The following is a 22,758-nucleotide window of genomic DNA, read 5'->3' as shown; positions in this document are numbered from 1 at the left end:
AGACGAATTTAAGGTGGAGGTGGGACTGCATCAGGGATCAGCCCTGAGCCCCTTCCTGTTTGCATGATGTTTGCAGATGACATTGTGATCTTGTGAAGAGATAGCAAGGGTGGAGGACTTTAGATACTTGGGGTCAACCGTCCAGAGCAATGGTGAGTGTGGTCAGGAAGTGAAGAAATGCGTCCAAGCAGGTTGGAACGGGTGGAGGAAGGTGTCAGGTGTGTTATGTGGCAGAAGAGTCTCTGCAAGGATGAAGGGCAAAGTTTAAAAAACAGTGGTAAGGGCAGCCATGATGTACGGATTAGAGACAGTGCCACTGAAGAGACAACAGGAAGCAGAGCTGGAGGTGACGGAAATGAAGATGTTGAGGTTCGCTCTCGGAGTGACCATGTTGGATAAAATTAGAAATGAGCTCATCAGTGGGCCGGCCAAGGTTCGATGTTTTGGAGACAAAGTTAGAGAGAGTAGACTTCGATGGTTTGGACACGTCCAGAGGAGAAATAGTGAGTATATTGGTAGAAGGATGATGAGGGTGGAGCTGCCAGGCAAGAGAGCTAGAGGAAGACCAGAGAGAAAGTTGATGGATGTCTTGAGGGAAGACATGAGGGCAGTTGGTGTTCGAGAGGAGGATGCAGGAGATAGGCTTACATAGAAACGGATGATGCGTTGTGGTGACCCCTAAAGGGACAAGCCGAAAGGAAAAGAAGATGATAGTGTCTTAAAAATCACTTACAAACGCTCCTCTGTCGTTTTTGGCAATGTTGTTCACTGTCCCAACAGTGTGTCCAGGATGGGGTGGCGGGTGGAGAGCTTACACTATAGCAGTGAAGCAGAATTCACTGAGTGTTTGATTGCTAGCCCACTACTCAGAAGTCCCAACCCCACAGAAGAGAGGACGTGTCATGTGGGTGAAGTAAAAAAAGAGGCTACCGTGTTTTCACGACCATATTGAAAGCCGCAGTCTCAGTTACGGGGTCTATTTCTGTATTTAACACATACATAAGGCGCACCGTATTATTGGGCGCAGGCATCTTAAAACATACAGTAGCATGCATGCATGCTAAAACATACGGTAGCATGCATGCTAGCGTATGTTTTTAAAAAGGCAGCGGGAGCAAAACTGAGTTTGGTTGTACAAAGCAGATACCTTAGCCCAGGCATCCACTTGCAAACCATGGATTTGTTGATCTTGAATTCTCGCGGCTGCTCGATTCCCATGTTCCTCCGCGTAACTGATCGCTAGCAGTTTAAACTGTGCTTCGTAAGCGTGTCTCTTCGTAGGTGCCATTTTCGGGGGTCCATAGCCAAACCGATGGAGTTTTGCACAATGCACCTACTGACACTATATACCTACTGGGGGCGTGCCTTTAGCGACCTCTTTCACGCGCACCCTTCCCCCAATAACGTCCGCATGCTGTCCTCAGTCACGTCCGCCTTTCCTCTATATAAGCAGCGTGTCGGCAGGAAATGCTCCCAGTCAGTCAAGCGGAGCGCTCATCAAAGTCACACATTTACAGATTTTGGAACTCGATGCACACATCAGGTGCGCTGCATTATAAGGCGCCCCGTCAATTTTTAAAATTTAAGACATTTAAGTGCGCCTTATGGTCGTGAAAATACGGTATTTTTTAAAGCGGTTCCCATTCTATCACTATAATGTAACTGGCTCGCGCCGTTCTTCTGTCGCATAAATTTTTGGCGACAGTGACTGCAGTTGCATTCGACATTATAAATATAGTTATTTAGCATTAAAAAAGACAACACACGTATGCTTTTATATACTGTATTTGCATGGTTTGTGATGACTGCACAGCTAGCTTGCTCCAAACCTGGAAAAGCTGGTTTTATGAAGTCACCCTCCACGAAATGGGCCTGAACACAGCATAATTCTGGCTCTGAAATGCGTAGGAATTTTGGGCAAAATAAATTTAAGCCATTTATTTCTCAGCTCCTCTGAGTTTGGCAGGTGGTGCAAAGTTTAAGCTTTGCACAAGCCACTTTGTCACTCAGCATGTAGCAACCACGAAGTGGGCAGGTACTTGAATATTAATTGCGTAACTACATTACATTGTCGGGGATTTAAAATCCTGTCATTTTGGTGTTCAAAGGCAATTGCATTCAGTCGACAAACCACAGATGACATACTGAAACCAGGTTACGAGTCATTTTGACCTATGCATCAAATAGTAGAAACATTTTCATTCTGATGGCATTGGACCTTTAACTTCTGAATACCGTTGTTTATGTAACATTGGTTCATTATTGTTTACATGCTAGATGCATGGTGTTGATAATTTATGATAAATTTTTACGCAATTACAAACCCCTTTTGGTGCCGTCAATTATTCGTAATTGTTTACGGTCTGTTGAATCAGTGCTTTTACTTATACCATTTTTTTGTTTGTTTGTTTTTAAAAAAAATTTTTTTTTACGCAAATACATGTACTTCATAGTCTACTTTTGCCACCTCTGCTTTTTCTCTCTCTTGGAGACTTCTGCTCAAGTCAACAGCACCATGGCCGCTCTGCAGGCGGAGAAGGAGCGGTTGATGCGCTCAGTTAGCGAGAAGGAGGCCGAGCTTTCGTCCGTCCGCCAGAGTGCGCAACTGCAACAGTCTACGGTCCAACAGGAGAAAGACAAGAACAACAAGGAGCTCAGCGAGCTGCAGGCCAGACTGCAGGAGAAGGTGGGTCAGGATGATTCATGACTTCTGTGCACTTCACTGCAAGGGTGAGTGAGCTTCTGTTTAGGATTTCAAAGAAGTAATGGTTGCAGAATCAATGCGTTCCATTTTAGCCTTCGTTGACCATTTAAATACTGCACAGCTAATGTTTTAACTAACATTTTATTTATTGTAATGCAAGTGCAGTGTTCCTCTGGTATATCCTGGTGCGTTGTTTGTGCCCTTGCTATACAATTTTTTTTAAAAGCGATAATGTCAAGGGTTTATATAGTATACTTACTGTAATGCCCTTACACGTGGGAAAGGATAGCCAAAGTCTGCCTTTTCAGCTGTTTATTAAACACCAGGGGCCAAAAGGTGCGTACGCACAAAAACGTGGCGTCCGTTCTTTTTCACGGCAATGGTCAGATGTATCAAGAGTGACATGACCGTGGAAATGTGTGGTTCCTCACGCCAACTGCATGGCTGGTGTACGCACGTTTCTGCAGCTTTTGGTGCTTTGGCGACACTTAGAGGTGATGCTGGGAAACTGTTCTCAGAAATCTGCACACCAGAGACACATGAATAATTAGCATGAACAATTCATGCCCGGCAACATTTGATTTTAACAATGCAATTGAGGCAAGGACTGAGAATTCATTTGTTAACCATTGTATGTAATGAACCACTGATATTTGCGAGGACACCTATTAATTGATCGAGGCGATCTTTTATGCCGCCTATTGCCCTCACAATCGATAAAGAGTCCAATAAACAATAAAGAGTCCTTTGAATTTACTTCATTTGAACATGTACATCGGTTGCACATGATTAAAATGTGTTTAAATTGACATAATTTACCCCTCTTCTCCTAAGAACAAACATGATTTTTTTTTTGTCAGTGTGCGTGTCCTCTCCTGTGTATTAAAATAATAAATTGAGTCATCAAAAAGGAGTCAAAGTTTTTGATATCCTCTTTCATATGCTGATGTGCTTCTATTTGAATTCAAAAGATTTGTTACAAATACCACACATACAACATTTACACATGAACCTTTATCTCACAAGGCTGAGTGTAGATTACTGTATGAACACATTTGTTATGAGTTATAAAAATACATCGTATTAACCTTGTGGGGTGATCAGAGTCAGCCACATGTGAGAGCAGTGTCACGCATGATCCCAGCGATTCTCTCCTCGAACGGGGTGAGGCCCGCCGCGCCGGTTCTGCTGCCTGTTTTGGGCACACTTTGGCGCTGGGCAGCTGTCCTCTGCTTCACATCCCCCTGAATGTCTAACCACTTATTTTTTAGTTCAGCGTGTGCGCGCTATTCTGTCTCCACAGCATCGACAGCCGCACACGCCACCAGTCACTCTTTCGCGTGTTGTTAACGCCGTAGGACAGCGTGCCTCCACTTCATTGAGGAACTTCACATTCTTCATTACCTTGCTCATTTTCCTTTTTTTCAGATCATGCGGAGATCGGCATCTCGGGTGGAGGGTTAATTTAAATGTGATTTGCATATTCATAAGTGGGCGTGGACAGGGAGGAGTCGGCTACTCCAACATGTGCGCTCACTTCCATGTTGATTGGAATGTACGAAGGAAATGTGCTTGGATTCATGAGTACGCAGAGTTTCATACATCTGAATATTTTTGTGCGTACGACGTTTTCTGGATTTGAGTGTACGTTATGTTTTAGGAGGAAATCCACGCAAGTCTTTGTACATGAGGCCCCAGGAGAACAAAAAACACATTCATGCAAGAACTGCTGTTGGCCACAGCTAACACGCAGACTTGCCGACGTCACGCTACCCTACCAGGCCCCGCCTCTTAAAGGCACTCGTATGTACGCAGACAATGCAACACGTTCAGGGTTTTATCTACAGTTAATGGTTGCATATTTTTTTATCAAATATATTTCCGTTTTTAAGAAGTGTTTTATTAAGTTAAACTTTGTATAAAGTGTGGGTAAAAGTATATATTTTTTTTAAATATGTAAGGTCTCTCTGTATTGTGGTTGCCACTTCAAATGTGTAAACTTAAATTAATGGGCGCAGCTAATAATCCAATGTTTTTGTTCTGTTTGTATTGCATGCAGGCCAGACAGGAGGAGCTGCTGAAGCAGCAGCTCCTTGACGAGCAGTTTGCGCTGCTGCAGGGCACCGTCACAGAAGCAGAGAACATCATCCAAGATGCCGTGGCCAAACTGGATGATCCTCTCCATATCCGATGCACCAGCTCCCCAGGTCATGCCTCTACCCTCACATCAACTGCAGTCAACCTCCGCGTACCTGTTTTTTTCTGTCTCCAGCAGAAATTACTACTACTTTCCTCCAGCAGAAATTACTACTAGCCCTGGTGAAGAGGAAAGTAGTAATTGGTGTCAAGGAACTAGAGTGTTACCTTGATTTACAAGTGCCCCAATTTTGTATTTATTTTTTATTTTTTTGTATGAGCCGTCACTTTGTTTTGTGTTATGAACCAACATTCAAGACGCCTCAGATACGTTAGAGTTAAGTGGGCGAAAAAATGAGCAACAAAGGTACTGTAATACCCTCGTATGTGGGCAAGAAGAATCTGTTGGCAATGCACTTTCAGAAGTTTATTGATCGGGAGTACCGTATTTTCACGACCACTTAGGCGTACTTAAAAGTCTTAAATTTTCTCCAAAATGGATGGGGAGCCTTATAATGTGGCGTGCCTTGTGTGCACAGAGTTCCAAAATCTATAAATGTTGTGTGATGAGCGCTCCGCTTGACTGACTGGGAGTATTTCCTGCCGACACGCTGCTTATATAGAGGAAAAGCGGACGTGGCTGAGGAGAGCATGCGGCCGTTAAAGGGGGAAGGATTCATTTCATTCATTCATTCATCTTCCGTTCCGCTTACGAATTGTGAATTTTTTTTTGATATAAGAGTACATTGAGTTACGAGCTTGATTATGGAACAAATTAGACTCGTAAGTCAAATTACCACTGTATGTTGAAGTAATATTGTTAGTTACATCTCGACCGAAAGACTAACATCTTGTCAGGAAGAAGTTAAGTTTAGCATGGGTTGTTTGTGGAACTTGTGGAAGAGTCTTCATTGCATCTTCACGTGCACTTCAAGTGCATTTTCGCAAAATTAAATCTTTAAGATATTTATTATTAAGGGTGTTGTTTTAAGATGAGTTTGAAAAGATTAAGCTGTCTTGGGAATCATAATTTGTCTTTACTGTTTGAACTATTACTGCACAATTATGCGGGTGGCACCATTGCAGTTTTTCACTATTGCCAGCCTGGTTCTTGTCCCACGCGAATAGCCGATGTTCACTGTACATGTGAATAATTCAATGTATTTAAAAAAATGTTTTACTTTCACACAGATTACCTAATAAATCGAGCGGAGGTGGCCCTGAGCTCCATTGATAAAGTGAAAAAAGGCCAAGCGGACTATGTGAAAGACATGAAGGGTAAATGTCCCTTATGTAATACTATAATATTAATACCATATATCATATGACATATGCCTTGTGTACTTGTGTTTCAGATGCTGGAGGGCTGCTGAGGTCGCTGACTCAGTTCTCCCACTCTGCTGCGGACACCATCATCAATGGCAGTGCCACAGCCCACATGGCGCCCACTGACAACGCAGATCGTAAGTAAGAGACAAATACTGTATATAGTGGATATACTGTAAAACTCCCTAATGGACTACACTTAAGACTATTACACTGGTGTCCTTCATGGATGGTAATGAACATGAGATCATCCATTCATACTAAATGTTATGACAAAAATACTGGAAAAAAACACGTTTGAATACAAAACACAAAATTAAATTTTCAGATTTGATGACGATACTGAAATAAATGACAATGTTTTTCAGTATTTTTATCTATGAATATGAAACGTTTTAACAGTATTTGTCCTATAACATGAAAAAAAAAATTCATTTTTATCCTCTGTCAATATGTAAATGAACTAAAATACATGTTTTTTCAAGTATATTTTTTTCAGCAAAAATTTAAAGTAGTGAAAAAATGTTTTTAGTATGATTCTGCATTGATCAGTAATGCAAAAATTAAAATGTATTTTCTGCTATTTAACAATACCAACATTAACAGTAAAATTGTTTTAAATGTTCTGCCATTTAACATTATTAAAATATAAAAATAAAGCTTGTTCAGTAATACTAAGCCATTTAAGGTTTACAATTTTGGTATTGTTAGATGACAAAAATACCATGAAATATGTTTTTATCTTTAATTTGTATATTTATATCAGGTGACAAAGACTGTAAAAACCATGTTTTAATAGTTAATATTAATATTCATGTTAAATGACAAAAAATGCTGGAACTTTCAGGCTGAACCCATTCATGATGTGCAACTCTCCTACAGGACTGACGGAGAACTGCAGAAGCTGCGCCACTGAGTCTCTTCAGTACTTGAAGGAGCTCAAGTCCAAGGGCACCTTGCAAAAGGCCGACCCCGCCTCCATTCAAGTCATCATCCACAAGATCCTGCGCCTGGGCCAGGCAAGCAACCGGGACAGGTGATGTGGCGTGACGTGACATGGTTTAAGTTGTGTTTTTGCTTGTAGGAGCTGCGACCAAAAGGCATAGACGTCCGCCAGGATGAACTGGGAGATCTGGTTGACAAGGAAATGGCCGCAACCTCTGCAGCCATCGAGGAGGCCGTTCGAAGGATTGATGTTAGTAGTACTAGTAGGAAAGTAGTAGTTGTGCTGTGTGTTAGTTTGTTGTGTGTGTGTTGGGAGAGGGGGGTTCTCAACTGGGTGGGCACAAGTATTAGTTCAGATGGGTGTTCCTTTGGTGTGTGGGGGGGTTGTGGGTGGATAAGTGCGTTTGTTCGGGTGGGCATGTTCCTCCTTGTGTGTGTCTTTCTGTATGTGTGTGTTTTGTGGTGTGTGTGTGTGTGTGTGTGTGCCTGTGGGTTCTCTAGTGTATGTGTGTGTTCGTTTGGGTGTGTATATCTGCGGGTCCTTTAGTGTGTGGGTGGGTGTTCTTTCTTGTGTGTGTAGGGGGTTTCTTGAGGGAGTGAGTGTTTGTGGCTGGGTGGGAGTTGTTTTTTGGCTGGGTGGGAGGTTAATGGGGGTGTGGGAGGTTAACGGAGGTGTGTTTGTGAGTGGGTGTGGTTGTTTGTTGGTGGGTGGGTTGGTTGTGTTCGTTCGTGTGTTTGTAATTGTGGTTGTCTGCATGCCAGGATTCTCTAGTGGGTGTTTGTGTTTTTTGTGTTTGTAGGTGGGTGGATGTTCTTTTTCATGTGTGGGGGTTCTTGGGTGTTGTTTTTTATTGCAAATGTGAGTAATTCACTTCTCCTTGTGGTCGCAGGAAGTCATGAATCAGGCACGAAAGGACACGTCGGGAATTAAACTGGAGGTCAATGAAAGGTTTGTACACTGGAATTCAAAATATTGCTGCCATGTTACTCTTGCACTGTTAAAATCAATGGGTTGTGTTCAGTACATTGATGGCCTTTAACAAGACAAAGACCTTGCCCACATTGTGTGGATGCCTTTCATTGCTTCATTACAGCAAGATGCAGTATTTACTGTAGTACTGCTAATGCCTAATACAGTATGTACCGTCATTTCTCGTGCTTAATGCACATTTTTTACCCCAATACATTGTCAAAAGTCAATAGTGCGCATTATACATAGGTATAGCAGAAAATGAAAAAGACTTTACATTTTATAAATGTATGCCGGCATCTAGAGGTTATGAAAAAGCTGTACACTTTCATTCCCCTATTCCACCGCCCCTAGAGGATATGAAAAAGTTGTACACTTTCCTTCTAGTATGCCACTTGGGGTTATGAAAAAGGTGTACACTACACTTACATTCCAATATGACAGGGGTACATGTGACTGCATATATGTAAAATTGTGCTCATAAGTTTACATACCCAGGCAGAATTTGTGAAAGGTTTTAATTTTTTAAATTTGTTTTAAATACGACTGATGACTGAAAAACAACCATCATTAATATCTTTATGGTTTTGTTTAATGATAATGCTTTTCTGAAATGCTTGACAGTTTAATATAAATCCCATTAAAATCAAATTTTATGTTTAACCTGGTCCTTCCTTGTACACATCTTACAAATGTTGCCTGGGTAATCAAACATATGAGCACAACTGTATGTTTTCTTATTCACTAAATAAAAGTAGGGTTGTGAATTTCTAAATAAGAGCAGGTAAATAAAAAAAGTATTATGTATTCAAATAAAGTGCTTAACTTCAGAATAATTCTTTGTAAAAACTAACCAAAAACAGATAATACTCCATGTTTTGATCATATGGGTTAGAATCAAAATCATGCATTGTAAAAATGCATTATACATGGATTGAAGGCTTTTCCAGAATTTTGAGGTCAACTTTGGGGGTGCGCATTGTACACTGGAAATGACAGTACTTTTTTTTTTTTTTTTGGTAGAATCCTGCACTGTTGCACAGACCTCATGAAGGTATGCATCGCTTTTACATCATACTCAAAGTCACATTTTTTTGTCATCCACAATGTGTGTTTTGGCTTCCGTCTCGCGTAGGCCATCCGCATGCTGGTCCTTGCCTCCACGGAACTGCAGAAAGAGATTGTCGAGGGTGGCAGGGTGAGCGGCGTCGGCCTCAACGAGTCCTTCCATCTGCACAGCTTGCGATAATCCAATTCATTCAATATATTTTCAGGGTGCGGCCTCCATCAAGGAGTTCTATGCCAGGAACTCTCGCTGGACTGAGGGCCTCATCTCTGCGGCCAAAGCCGTGGGCTGGGGAGCCACAGAGATGGTGTAAGTTGAACTTTACACAGTCTTCTCTTATTGTTTTTCAATCAGAGAACCAATTTGGTGTTTTTCACCTGGCCGCCGACAGGGAATCTGCTGACAAGGTGGTGCTGCACACTGGCAAATATGAAGAGTTGATTGTCTGCTCCCACGAGATTGCTGCCAGCACAGCGCAACTGGTCGCCGCCTCCAAGGTAACTGCAAAAAAGGCCTGCTGTACATTAAACGTGTTGGGTCTGTGTGCGTGTGTGACGTGATGTGACATAATGTGATGGTCCGATTGACTTTTCTGACTGTTTTCAGGTAAAAGCAGACCGTCACAGCAAGCGGCTGACGGTGCTCCAGCAGGCCTCTCGCCTGGTCAACGAAATGGCTGCCAAAGTGGTGGCCTCCACCAGGACAGGACAAGACGACCTGGAGGACAAGGGTACACACGCTCACTCGTCTTTCCTTCAACAAGCAGCAGCGTGATGAGCCTCGGTCCAATTGTTTTTTTGTTCTGACTCGTGCAGATCCCATGGACTTCTCTGGTTTGTCGCTCATCAAGTTGAAAAAAGAAGAAATGGAGTCGCAGGTAAAGTATGGCGAGATACAACTCTGATTGAATTGTGGGGTCCATTGATGTGATTCTGGGTAGCTTTGTTTTTAAAACATAATTGGTCATGTACTAACCACCAGAAAAATTGTACTTAGTGGCTGAACTTCCTTTTCTTAACTTTTTTTTGTCTTTCAGAATCTAACACAAATACTGTAATTTCTTATAATGCGCACCCATGTATAATACGCACCCCCAAAGTTGACCAAAGTTGGACAGCCATTTTCAGGTCTCTCGAGAGATGCTCAATTGGGTTTAAGTCAGGGCTCTGGCTGGGCCATTTAAGAACAGTCACGGAGTTGTTCTGAAGCCACTCCTTTGGTATTTTAGCTGTGTGCTGAGGGTCATCGTCTCTTGTTTGAAGGTGAACCTTTGGCCCAGTCTGAGGTTCTGAGCACTCTGGAGAAAGGCTTTCGTCCAGAATAGCCCTGTACTTGGCCACATTCATCTTTCCTTTGATTGCAACCAGTCGTCCTGTCCCTGCAGCTGAAAACACCCCCACAGCATGATGCTGCCATCACCATGCTTCACTGTTGGGACTGTATTGGACAGGTGATAAGCAGTGCCTGGTTTTCTCCACACATGCCACTTAGAATTAAGGCTAACAATTTCTATCTTGGTCTCATCAGACCAGAGAATCTTATGTCTCACAATCTTGGAGTCCTTCAGGTGTTTTTTTTAGCAGACTCCATGCGGGCTTTCATGTCTTAAACTGAAGAGAGGCTTCCGTCAGGCCACTCTGCCATAAAGCCCCGACTGGTGGAGGGCTACAGTGATGGTTGACTTTCTAGAACTTTCTCCCATCTCCCGACTGCATCTCTGAAGCTCAGCCACAGTGATCTTTGGGTTCTTCTTTACCTCTCTCACCAAGGCTCTTCTCCACTGATTGCTCAGTTTGGCCAGACAGCCAGCTCTAAGAAGGGTTGTGGTCGTCCCAAATGTCTTCCGTTTCAGGATTATGGAGGCCCCTGTGCTCTTAGGAACCTTAAATGCAGCAGAATTTTTCTTTGTAACCTTGGCCAGATCTGTGCCTTGCCACAATTCTGCCTCTGAGCTCTTCAGGCAGTTCCTTTGACCTCATGATTCTTATTTGCTATGACATGCACTGTGAGCTGTAAGGTGTATAGACAGGTTTGTGTCAGTCAGACATACTGACTGGCTTTCCTAATCAAGCCAGTCAGTATAATCAAACACAGCTGGGGACTAGTACTTCTACCTGTTTTTTTTTTGTCTTTTGTTTTTTTGTACTTAAGTACACAGTGCGAGTACTTTTGCCACGTGTGCACTCAGGTGAAGGTGCTGGAGCTGGAGTCTCAGCTGCAAAACGAGCGTCTACGTCTGGGCGACCTGAGGAAGCAGCACTACTCTATGGCTGGCGTGCCCCTGGACCAGCTCCAACTTGATGACGGCGACCCCTCCTCGCTGGTGTCCATGTCACCCAAGTTCAACAAGCCAGCGCTCATGAGGAAGCCCACGCTGGCCCAGAAGCCGAGCGTCCTGCTCAAGTCTCCGGTAAGTCTTTGAAAACATTAACAATACTGTATTTACAGGGTGGCTTAGTAGGACAATAGCGTCTCTGTGGTAGTCATGGCAACCTCAGTATTTAAGGGTATTTGAATATTGGTGGTGGAGAAACCCCTTGTTGTTATTTTGATATTGTTTAATATTTTATAAATTAATTAAAATAAGAGTGCTAATTTAAAGGTGTATTATAACAGACTAGTTAGGTTACCATTTGTATAGCTTATATTTTATTTGTTTGTTTTTTATGAATTGTTGTATATATTTTCTATTTTTAACATTAATTTTTTCTTCATTGTTAGGAACTCCGAGTTTGAATTTTTAAATTTTGATTAAGTTTTTATTTTATTTTTTTGAGTATTCATATTATTCTGGTTTAGAATCTTTTTATTTATCTATGTATTTATTATTTTTAAAGTGTTTTATTTTTGAGTTTTTTTTTATTTTCCATCTGAATTATACTATTTAAGTTTTTTTTTTAAAATTCTTACATTTTTTGTTTTTAGATTTTTTTAAATTGTATTTTTAAAATGTATTTCATTAGTTTCTATTTTCAATAAAGTTTTGTGTTTTTTATTTTGAATTTTTAAAAATATTTTTGAATCATCTTTTTTTCCATTCAAAATAACTTGCCTGTCTTTTTTGCAGTTCAAATGAGAGCAGATGCACAGTGACCTCATCGCCATTGGAGACTGTAAAATGCATTAAGGGAAGATGAGGAGGAAACCCTCAAGTTGCTCGCTGACAATCCTGCTCTTCTATTCATATTTGTTTTTTCCAAAATGGACCTGAACTGGAATTATTTTTTTTTAATTATTATTATTAAAAGTTGACGCCGATACACCACAACATTCCTTCGTTCTATTTTAGCATTTAGCAACACAATCAACAAAAAGGGGAATTTTGTGTTAAGTATTTTGCAAATGCTGCTTTGAGCATAACAATAAGGCTCTGGACCCAAGTCATATCTTTTCTAACCTTTTTTTTGGGGGGGGGACATAACCTCCATGGTGAACAGTTTCATCTTATTTGCAAAACGTTAACTCTGTGGCCTTGGAATGTACTGCACTGATGATTCATTTATATTTATCCTTATTGATCATAACAATAATCCCTTTCAAGCCATCTGGTTGTACAGCATGTCCCATTTAAGTGTAATATCGAGCTCATCTGGAATGGATTACACATGTACTGTAGTTGCTTCTACAATGAATGTGGATGTTTATAACCTCTGGTAGTTTTTCCATACAGGGTCCTTATGATAATTATGAATTGCATCCTTTTATGCCGTTCTGTTTTCTTTGTATATGCTTTCAGATCTAGTTGAAAATATATTTTCGCAAAGGCCAGGGTTTTTCTCCTTGTACCAAGTGTTAAATGTCCAGCAAACCAAATAAATGTTTAATTTAGTGACTTTTTGTTTTCAGTTTTTCAACATTTTTCAACAGTCCGCATAAACGTATCATATATTTGCTTTATTTCTAATTAAATATTTTAATATATTTGTTTTGATTCTAAAATCTTTAATTTTCCTCACACCACAGAAACTTGTAGTTTGACTATTAAAATGTATTTAAAATTTAAAAAAAAAAAAAAAAAATGTGCTTAACTGAAAGTAAATCAGTGATAATTTTGTGTATTTTCATTTTTCATATGTACTGTACCACCCAAAAAAATATTCAAAAGTTTTGTTCAACTGAAATTTTTAATCTTTTTACATGTCTGTGTTGTGTGGATGGTTAGTGTTTAACAACAAATCTAAATTGTCTTACTATTTTATTTACATGAAATTAATCATTTTAAAAGTAAGAAGTGAAATTGAATCCAGTGATTGTTTTATTTAACAAAAGTTTTTGCTCAAGTGAAATAAAATCCTGTGGTATTTTTTACACATTATGTCAATACATAATACCTATTAACGACCACCACAAATTGTGTGAAATTCAATCCAGTGATGGTTACGTTTCTACACAATATCTTGCTACATAAAACACCCACCACATATAAAATCATGTTTTTTTTAATATATATATATATATATATATATATATAATATAATTAAAAAATGGTTTACAAAATACTAAAGCATGGGTGCATTTTTGTTAACGTTTTTTGCATGTTATTTGTGATTAACTGTTAAAATATTCTCAATCGCTAGACGTGAATCTAGGACTAAAATAGCGTCAATAGCGTCGTTTTGTTATTTGTAGTCCCTTTACGTGGCTACTGAAATATGATTCTGACATGCGCAGTGGGGCACTCCAGACGGCGTGGAAGGGAAAACTTGCCTCCTTCAGAAGCTGTTGTGAAAATCCAGACTCCCGTTCACTTTTAGAATTTCGACAGTTTTCATGAATTCGGCGTAGACCAAAAAATGCGTGGTTGCTTATTAACATATCGCAGTGGTATAATGCGTTTACTTCGTTTAAATTAATATTGCGGGGGGTGTCGTTAACTCGATATGTACGAAATTTGACGAGGGCATTGAACGCAACCTCTAAAGTTGAACCTGTCAACAAACTCGACAAGAAAAGTAGTCCCTCCTCGTCTAGCATTCCTTGAGGTTCTTTAACTCGTGTTTCCGCTTTAAAATGTGACACAACCGCTTCGTGGAGAAAGACGAAGAGTCCCGTGTTTTTAATTATTATTATTATTTATTTTTATAAATCATGTCTGCTCTGGAGAGACCCTGGTCCGAGCTGACCGTGTTGGACGTGTACGACATCGCGGCGGCCCTGGCGCAGGAGTTCGAACGCACCATCGAGCGCTTCGGCTGCGAGGCGCTGGCCGGCGTGGTCCCAAAGGTGGTCCGAGTGCTGGAGCTCCTGGAGACGCTGGTGGGCCGCGAAGGCGGGCATGAGGCCGACGAGCTGCGGCGGGAGCTACTCCGACTGCGGCAGGAGCGCAGCGACAGGACCGCGCAAGAGAAGAAGCACCACCAGGTACGTACCAAGGGGGATTTAACACAGGGGGCAAAAGTACACACAATTTAAGTAAAAGTGAGGATACTTGAATAAACGTAGAAGTACTAATTCAATTCGAACTTGAGGAAAAAGTACAGACTCAGTGTTGTTGTAGGACTTTAGGCTTGCTCTTCCAGGGGTAAAAATTATTTTTTACTATCAGTTATAGGTATACAGTGCCCGTTTTTATAAATTGGCACGATTAAAAAAAACTGCGCAAAAAATGATTTACCTCTCTTTTACTAACGTGTTCCTCTTTGTTAAAGTTGTGACTAACAAAAAAAAGTAAGATGAGCTAATTAGCTATTAACGTGAAAAAAAAATTACACCTTGATTGTATGATTTTTTTTTTCAGACGGAGAATTTTTGGTTTATAGGTTGCTGACACAATCCATTCGCCAAAAATCATTCTTGTCGCTGACATAAAATTAATAAAATCTCTTAAGGCCATGGATGGAGACTATCTTGCGTCTTCAAATCTGTTACATCGGAGTTGATGTTCTGCCTCAATCAATCAATGACGATTAAGTTTACTTTACCTCCTACTTCTGTCTTTTCTTTATATATATATATATATATATATACATACATACATTGTTTCATCATCCATGAAGGTTGAAAAAATAGGAATTTGTGTCAAGAAAGTGCTGAAGTGATACATCTCGACTGTGAGACAAGCTTTGTATGTCGGGGAGGACCGAAATTTAGCCTGGGTTGTTCAGGGGAGTCTTCAACGCGCACATCTGGTGCATTTAAAAAAAAAAAAAAAAAAAAATCTAATCATTTGTAAGCCATTTACTTGTAAGCTTAATGTTGTAAAACTAGTTTGAAATGAAACTGTTTTGGGACCATAGTTTCTGCTCTATTTACAATGTAAACTATTCATCAAGGCAAATTTTTTAAAAACATGAGGGGGATGTTAATTTTTTTCACTATTGCATTTACTCTGTCTCCTTAAAGCTCCTGTCACACAAATATTTTATCATATGGCTTGTCATGTTTTCTCAGGGTGCCCCTATGGTAAAGTGTTGATTGTACACAGTGAGGGCATATTATGATAAGACACCACATGCCATTTTGACAGACATGTTTTGTTCTGGTGGTTGTTTTTTTTCAGGAGTTGGAGGAGGTGGAGGAGGTGTGGAGAGCAGAGGTTGACGAGCTTCTCTCACAGGTGGCTCGGCTGCAGGCGGAGAACAAAAAACTGCTGGCAAACCGATCACTCAGCCAAGCTCCTGTCGCAGACCAAGACCCGCACCAGCAAGAGGAGGGTGGGTTGGTCGCATGACTGTTATTTGTGTGACAGTGTGACAAAAACAGTTTAATACTCTTTAATTATATGTAATGATGTCATTACCCAATATTGTATTGCCAGCCATTTTAGAACATATTGACAGATTTTTTTCAAGATCCACTGAATATTGTGTTCTATGATTTAATTTACACTGAATCTACCCAATGAAAGAAGAGACTCCCTTCTTTCACCAGGAAAAACGTTTGATTCTACCTTTTCTCATTCTTCCGTTTGTGTTTGAATGTTGACACCAAAACAGGAGAGGCCAAATGAAGTGGGGGCAAACTAGTACGGGGGCTATTTTTGTCATGTTGACAACTATATAAACTACAGTCTATGCATACATGCACACACACAGTGTAAAGCTATATTTCCTCTTGTCCTACGTATGAATATACTGTGTCCTCACAGAAACCCCGGAGAAGGAAAAGCATGTGATGACCAGGCTGAACAAGTTGCTGGAGAAGCTGAGGGACGAAATCCGGGCTAAAGACCACGAGTTGACGCTGAAAAACGATGACATTGAGGCGGTGCGCATCTTTGCAGACTCACACACACACACAAAAAAAAGTCTCAAGAAGCCAAGCTGTAAAAGAAAAGTCAGCCATTTTGGTTTGAAGCAGATATTTTAAGATTGTTTCCTAGGGTCCTCTTTTTCTTTTTTTAAATGAAGTCCCTGGAACCAGTTTCACATAGAAACATTACATTTAGTAGATATGGCCATCACGAGTAGGCTCACAAAAAAGTCTTGCAAACCCATGTCCGAAAAGACACAGGAAGTCCGCAATTTTGGTTTAATGTGACAATATTAGGCTCATTGTGTTCATTTCCAGGGGTCCTTAAATGTTTAGGGGGAGGGGAATCCAATCCCATAAAGCAAATCTCACTTGGCAACATGAAATTTGATAGACATTTCTATCGTTGATAGACCCAGAAAAAAAGTCTCAAGAATCCAGTTCTGAAGCGACAGGAAGTCAGCTAATTTTGTTTGGTCGACAATTTTAGGCTCACCCCGTTCATTTCCAGGATCCTATGATGTGTGTGTGTGTATATGTGTGTGTGTGTGTGTGTGTGTGTGTGTGTGTGTGTGTATATATATATATATATATATATATATATATATATATATATATATAAAAATCCACTGGGCAACATGAAATTGGGTAGGCATATTTATCATGAGTAAACCCACAAAAAAAAGTCTCAAAACCCCATTCCAGAAACAACACAGAAAGTCTGCCATATTGGTTTGAAGTGGCAGTTTTAGGCTCATCTTGTCTATTTTGAGGGGTCCTTCGATTTTTGGGGAAAATCCAGCTCCCAGTTATGTTCACTTGGAATTTTGACATTTGGTAGACATGTCTATCCTGAATAACCCCACAAAAAAGTCACAAGAAACCATGCCTGAAAAGATACAAGTCAGCCATTTTGGTTTGCAGGGGTCATTCATTTAGATCCACAGCAATTTCTTTAGTGTCCATATGCCAATTTGTTTTCTGTCCAGCTCCAGATGCAGCAGCACCGCCTGATCCGGATCAATCAGGATCTCCGTCACAGGCTGGGCACGACGGAGGCGCACGGCAAGGCGGCCATGCGGCGGCGGGCCGAGCTGGAGGCGGCGGCGCAGGCCCGTCGGCGTGAAACGGACGCCCTGCGGCACGAGTTGAGGTGCCTGAGGAAGGAGCGGCAGGAGTGGGAACTGGAGAGGGAGGTGGCCAAGATGGAGGAGAGCTTCCCATCCATGTCCCGGTCCAAGGTGTCTCCACAGGTGAGATGGAATGATTCAGTGGTAAAACGTGACAACATTTCAGACGGTTCGTGCCGTTTCAAATTGAGCCACTCAGGACATGTTTGCGCTCACTCTGTATTATCATTTTTAAGTTCATTGCAGAAATGAATCGAGACTTTTAGATGAATGCTGGTCAACATCAAGGTTTAGTTCCAAGTCTGACATATAGGGGCCAGTCCATTATTGCACTCTGCACCTCTTTTTTAGCTTTTGTGCCAGTGCATCTGCATGTTAGTGTAAGTGAATGTTATCTATGATCTTTCATGAAATATAGTGATAGATTTGACAATTGTTTTTACTTTGACCACTATTGCACTTAACTTTTAGGCAGACATAAAACTTTACATTGCTCTCCCGCAAAATTACAAAAATTAGTTCAGCCCACTCTGGGTTGATTACAATTACTTTTGCTACTGTATTTCGCATCTGTGCAAGAAGTAGTTGCTTTTCATGTGATATTTTTGTTTTTCATCTTATATTTGTCCTTTTTTGTCTTATATTTATCTGTGCTTTGTCTAATGTTAATTTTTTGTTTTATATTTATCGAATCATTTGTTTTTTCCTTTTCATCTAATATTTGTTCTTTTTTGTCTAATATTTATGTATGCCTTATCTAATATTGTTGATTTTTTCTTTGATATTTATCTAATATTTTTATATTTTTGTAATTGTTTTTAATTTCATAAATTCTTATATTTTTTATTTAGTTTTTTCACATTTTATTATATTTTATCCAGTTTTTTCCCCATCAAATATCTTTATTTATTTATTTTTAATCTCTTGCTTTAGTTTTCATTGAATATTTTTGTATTTTTCTATATGTTTAAATGTGTATAATTCTGTCATATTTGTATTTTTTCCTAGTATTTGTCCATTTTCACCTAATTATCCTTTTTGTTTTCCTAATATTTTTTTCATGTTCATTTACTTTTAATCTATCATTTTTGTGTTTTTTCTAATATTTGCGTGTTCTTTTGTATTTTTGGTTTTTTTAAGTATTAGTGTATTTCTGGCTAATAGTTTGTATTTTTGTCATATGTATTTTGTTGTAATTTTCAGTTCTTCTCATTAATTATTTGATATTTGTTGAATTTCTAATAGTTATATATAAATATATTATCCAATAATTGTGTAATCTCTGTCTGATATTTTCTGTTATTGTCTAATACTTTTATCATTGGATTTGTGCAATTTTTCCCTACATTTCGGTTAATATTTTTGTCTAACAGTCGACAATACATTTTTTAAAATATTTTGAGCCTTAATGCTTCAGTTGTGGTTGGATTGTGCAAGTGTCCCTCATGTTCTGATATATTTCTTACGTGTCCCACATTGAGGCGTCCAACTGCGTCAAGGCGGACTCTGTGTGGGTGGAGTGCGGAGGAGATCCCGACTATTTGGAAAACATTCCCAACTTCCTCTGCAACTCAGCGAACGGAGATGTGAACATAAGTCAGCAGGACACAGACAAATCTGCATTTGTACTGGTAAGACAGAAACAACAACAACAATAATAATAATAATAGAGGGGGCGGCACAGTGAACGACTGGTTAGAGCGTCTGCCTCACAATTCTGAGGACCGGGGTTCAATCCCCGGCCCCGCCTGTGTGGAGTTTGCATGTTCTCCCCGTGCCTGCGTGGGTTTTCTCCGGGCACTCCGGCTTCCTCCCACATCCCAAAAACATGCATGGTAGGTTCACTGAGGACTCTAAATTGCCCGTAGGTGTGAATGTGAGTGCAAATGGTTGTTTGTTTATATTTGGCCTGCAATTGGCTGACGACCAGTTCAGGGTGTACCCCGCATCTCGCCCAAAGATAGCCGAGATAGACTCCAGCACGCCCGCGACCCTAGTGAGGATAAGCGGTATGGAAAATTGATGGCTAGCTAGATCTCGCTCACTCACTCTATCCATCAATTGATTGATTGTTGACCCCTATTCACGGTTGGGCTGGTCTCTATTACCCGCGAATAGTGAAAATCTTTGAATAATTGACGCCCATCATAATTGCATCCAAAGAAATAAATAAAATAACCACCAAATTATTTAGTAAATGAAAAACTGAGGGTGGTTCCCAAAAAAGAAAAAAAAAAAAAACTCTTTTGACATTTATTGTTGGGTTAAGTAATTACAAGGGTGAATATTAAGTCAAATTGAGTTAGTTACACCCACATTGGCTTTTAGTTCATAGGTCTGATATTAATACTGGTTATAAAGAACCCTGAGTCAAATGTTCACTTTAGTCTATGCTGCGGGCTGCTAAGAAAATGGATGTTCATAAGTTGGACACCCCTTATTTAAACCGTGCAATCAAAGAAAAGAATCGGAATCGAGAATCATTTGGAACTGGAATCGAAATGAGGACCTGGAATCAGGACCGGATTCGCTCAAATCGATGCCCAACTGTCATGGTCTGTCTGTGTTTTGGCTTGGGATTAGTTTTGTTCCATGTTGGTCGTGTGCTCGTTTGGTTGTTGTGTCCACCTGTTCTCGTCAACCTTCTGCCTGGTGTCGACCAATCAGCTCCCTCCAGCCACTCGTGTCTTGTCCAGGTGTTCCTCGTTGTCTCGTCATTTATTTAGTTCCCTAGTTTCATTCAGTTCTTATCGGTTCATTGTCTTTGCAGTATGTCTGTTCCATGCCTTACTCACCAGTCATAGTTTGTTTCCAGTTTTAGGTATTTAAGTGTTTCTTTGTTACTATGGTTTGGTTGTTATCTGTTGTGCGACTTTGTTTAGTTTTGCTTTATCCATGTTCCTTGTTTGCCCTTTTTGAAGATTAAATATTATTTTTTGAGACTCCTGCACTCCTGCCTTGGTTCCTTGCTTCCCTGCACTTGGGTCCTCCACGTTTTTGCCTTAGCTTCCTCGCCTTCGACAACCCCAACCGTGACACCAACCCTAATAAAAATGGTGTTGTTTCAAAATGTTTTATAACATTTGTATGATTTTCATCTAATATTTTTTGTCTCATATTTTGGCCATACGTTGGCTTTCTCAAATGCTCTATTATTCTGGTATTCTTGTTTTCTTCTAATATTTTTATATTTTACATATTTTGTATATGTTTTGGCTTTTTACCTAATATATATATTTTTTTCCCATTTCCTGTTATTCTCATAGTCCAGTTTCTGTATGTTTTTATATTTGTATTAAGATTTTTTTTCCAAATATTTGTTGTTATATTTGTGTCATTTTCATCTGAGTGTTTTGTATTATCTGCAGGAGGAAGCAGAGTCAGACGCTCCTCAGTTTACCCTGCAGGAGCTCCGTCATGTCCTGCAGGAGCGAAACCAACTTAAGGCTCAAGTGTTCCTCCTGGAGGACGAGCTAGCCTATTTCAAAAGGTATATTTAGAAAAAAAAACTATTTGATCCAAAACCACTTTCCAGCAAACCATATTGAGTCACCTTGATTAATTATTAATTAACGCTTTAAGGTATTGGCAAGGGCTATCCATATCTATTATTATTTTATCAATATGACCTAATATGGTGATGTAATGGCTGAAAAAAGTTGGCTTTTTTTATTTTTGCTTGAAAGTTTCTTTTTTTTTCCCAACTCAATAATCAGCCAAAATAACCTAGAATTATTAGCTGATGATTTCTAAACTTGGTGGACATAAAGTAGGTAGCCAGCCACTCATATGATGGTCGTGATGGATCGTCACCTTCAGGGGGAGCTCACCAGTTCACTAGTAATGAAGTCAAAAATCCATTTGCCACAAACTACATTGTGTCACACCTCAAATTGAAGATCTGTATTAGAGCTTTCAATTTCTGTGAGTAATTTTGTCGATATGGTGATGAAATGACTGGAAATGTTAGTTCACACACCTGATTTTGTCACCTTCTTCAGTGAAGACTTTGAGGAGGATGTCAGCTGCCTCCTTGGTACTTCATCGTCATGTCCATCGCCACCACCGTCATGCAACGCCTCCTCAGATCAGCCAGAATCTGGAATACGACGCCTGTGAGTGTCACACATTCAAATTTATGTCCTCAAAACGGCGTATCTACTCTGTACTATGTCTGAGAATCTTTGCTTTTCGTTCCAGGATCTTCACCGCTATCATGCCCATGGTCGCTGCCGGTTTAATCGGGGACGACCCGACATTGTTGCCAATCAGACGCCTTGTTTCATCTGTATGACTTTTTAAATTACACTACTCACAAAAAGTTAGGGTCTTGGGCTTTATCCAATACTTTTTAGTCGTTTTGATTTTTAAATACCTGCCAATGGGTAAAAATGCGCCCACAGATTAAAAATGTCAAAAAGCCTTTAAAACTTTACTTTTTAGCAGTTAATTTATTCAATGGAAGACACGACTTGTTACCTATTTGTTACAAATATTATATTTATATTTGAGCCACTGAGAACTACAGTAAGCCAACTCCATGTTTATTGTTTTACAGGAGAGTGATTTAAAAATGTATGGCTGCAATAAAATCTGAGGAATTTTAATCTATTACTTCTGGATACTTGTTTTTACCAAAATTGTTTTCCTCAGATTTTTGTTTATTCCAAACTTCCTTCAAATGTATCAGTATTTCACAAAAGATAATGAATAACACTCACAAATTACTAACGTAGAGATAAAGTAGCACCCCAGCTAAAGCACTATTTGCTTTCTGAGTCTTCTATCAATCTCCGAACCTTACTTTCTGGGATGTTGGCCCAGTGTTGCACTGATGAATCAGAAAATGAATCACACTCACATTCACACCAATTGAGAGTCCTCAATTTTAACCTGCCATGCATGTTTTGGGGATGTGGGAGGAAACCGGAGTACCCGGAGAAAACCCACACAAGCACACTCAGAACTGTGCTGACCAGTTGTACACTGTGCCGCAGCAACCAAAATATTATATGACACAATTAACAAGCAACAATGTAAAAGTGAAGCCAATTTGACACATTTCTGTCAAAAATACACAATCACGAAATCTTCTGTACAAATTCATGTTTTTTTCATGTAAAATAAACACAGTCACACGGCTGCCCCCCCCCGCCCCCCCCCAAAAAAAATGAGTCATTTTGATTGGTTCGAAGGCTATGTGCGCAGCCTGCCTTGTGTCGTCTGATTGGTGAATGGGAGTCAACTGACATTAGTGGACCCGTTTGAATGGCGCAACGGGCACCCTATG

At 40.0% G+C, this 22,758-nt stretch overlaps 2 protein-coding genes across 3 annotated transcripts in view; both read left to right on the top strand.

Annotated features, from left to right (window-relative positions):
• hip1rb (huntingtin interacting protein 1 related b) overlaps window positions 1-12,979 on the top strand; it is a 38,902-nt gene extending 25,923 nt beyond the window's left edge. Inside the window, exons 17-31 of the mRNA XM_061672410.1 lie at window positions 2,492-2,686; window positions 4,764-4,911; window positions 6,032-6,118; window positions 6,196-6,303; window positions 7,049-7,185; window positions 7,251-7,361; window positions 8,002-8,060; window positions 9,105-9,135; window positions 9,217-9,279; window positions 9,356-9,456; window positions 9,539-9,644; window positions 9,754-9,877; window positions 9,963-10,024; window positions 11,336-11,557; window positions 12,215-12,979. Of these exons, the coding sequence (XP_061528394.1) occupies window positions 2,492-2,686; window positions 4,764-4,911; window positions 6,032-6,118; window positions 6,196-6,303; window positions 7,049-7,185; window positions 7,251-7,361; window positions 8,002-8,060; window positions 9,105-9,135; window positions 9,217-9,279; window positions 9,356-9,456; window positions 9,539-9,644; window positions 9,754-9,877; window positions 9,963-10,024; window positions 11,336-11,557; window positions 12,215-12,223 (1,563 nt within the window). The 3' untranslated portion in view covers window positions 12,224-12,979. The remainder of the gene's footprint in view (window positions 1-2,491; window positions 2,687-4,763; window positions 4,912-6,031; window positions 6,119-6,195; window positions 6,304-7,048; window positions 7,186-7,250; window positions 7,362-8,001; window positions 8,061-9,104; window positions 9,136-9,216; window positions 9,280-9,355; window positions 9,457-9,538; window positions 9,645-9,753; window positions 9,878-9,962; window positions 10,025-11,335; window positions 11,558-12,214) is intronic.
• Window positions 12,980-13,831: 852 nt separating this feature from the next.
• On the top strand, window positions 13,832-22,559 carry LOC133400123 (RILP-like protein 1). Of its 2 annotated transcripts, none has more exons than XM_061672405.1 (8): window positions 13,832-14,508; window positions 15,647-15,800; window positions 16,235-16,353; window positions 17,334-17,591; window positions 18,950-19,099; window positions 20,837-20,958; window positions 21,470-21,583; window positions 21,669-22,559. In XM_061672405.1, the coding sequence occupies exons 1-8, from the start codon at window positions 14,236-14,238 to the stop codon at window positions 21,760-21,762; spliced, it is 1,284 nt and encodes a 427-aa protein (XP_061528389.1). In that variant the 5' UTR covers window positions 13,832-14,235; the 3' UTR covers window positions 21,763-22,559. The 2 variants fall into 2 exon arrangements, with proteins under 2 accessions (XP_061528389.1, XP_061528388.1); XM_061672404.1 differs by having other exon boundaries at window positions 17,328-17,591.
• Window positions 22,560-22,758: the final 199 nt, after the last annotated feature.

Source organism: Phycodurus eques, chromosome 3 (assembly GCF_024500275.1).
Source record: "Phycodurus eques isolate BA_2022a chromosome 3, UOR_Pequ_1.1, whole genome shotgun sequence".
Lineage (NCBI taxonomy): Eukaryota > Metazoa > Chordata > Actinopteri > Syngnathiformes > Syngnathidae > Phycodurus > Phycodurus eques.
Note: the sequence above shows the minus strand (reverse complement) of the source record. Positions and strands in the feature narration are given on the sequence as shown.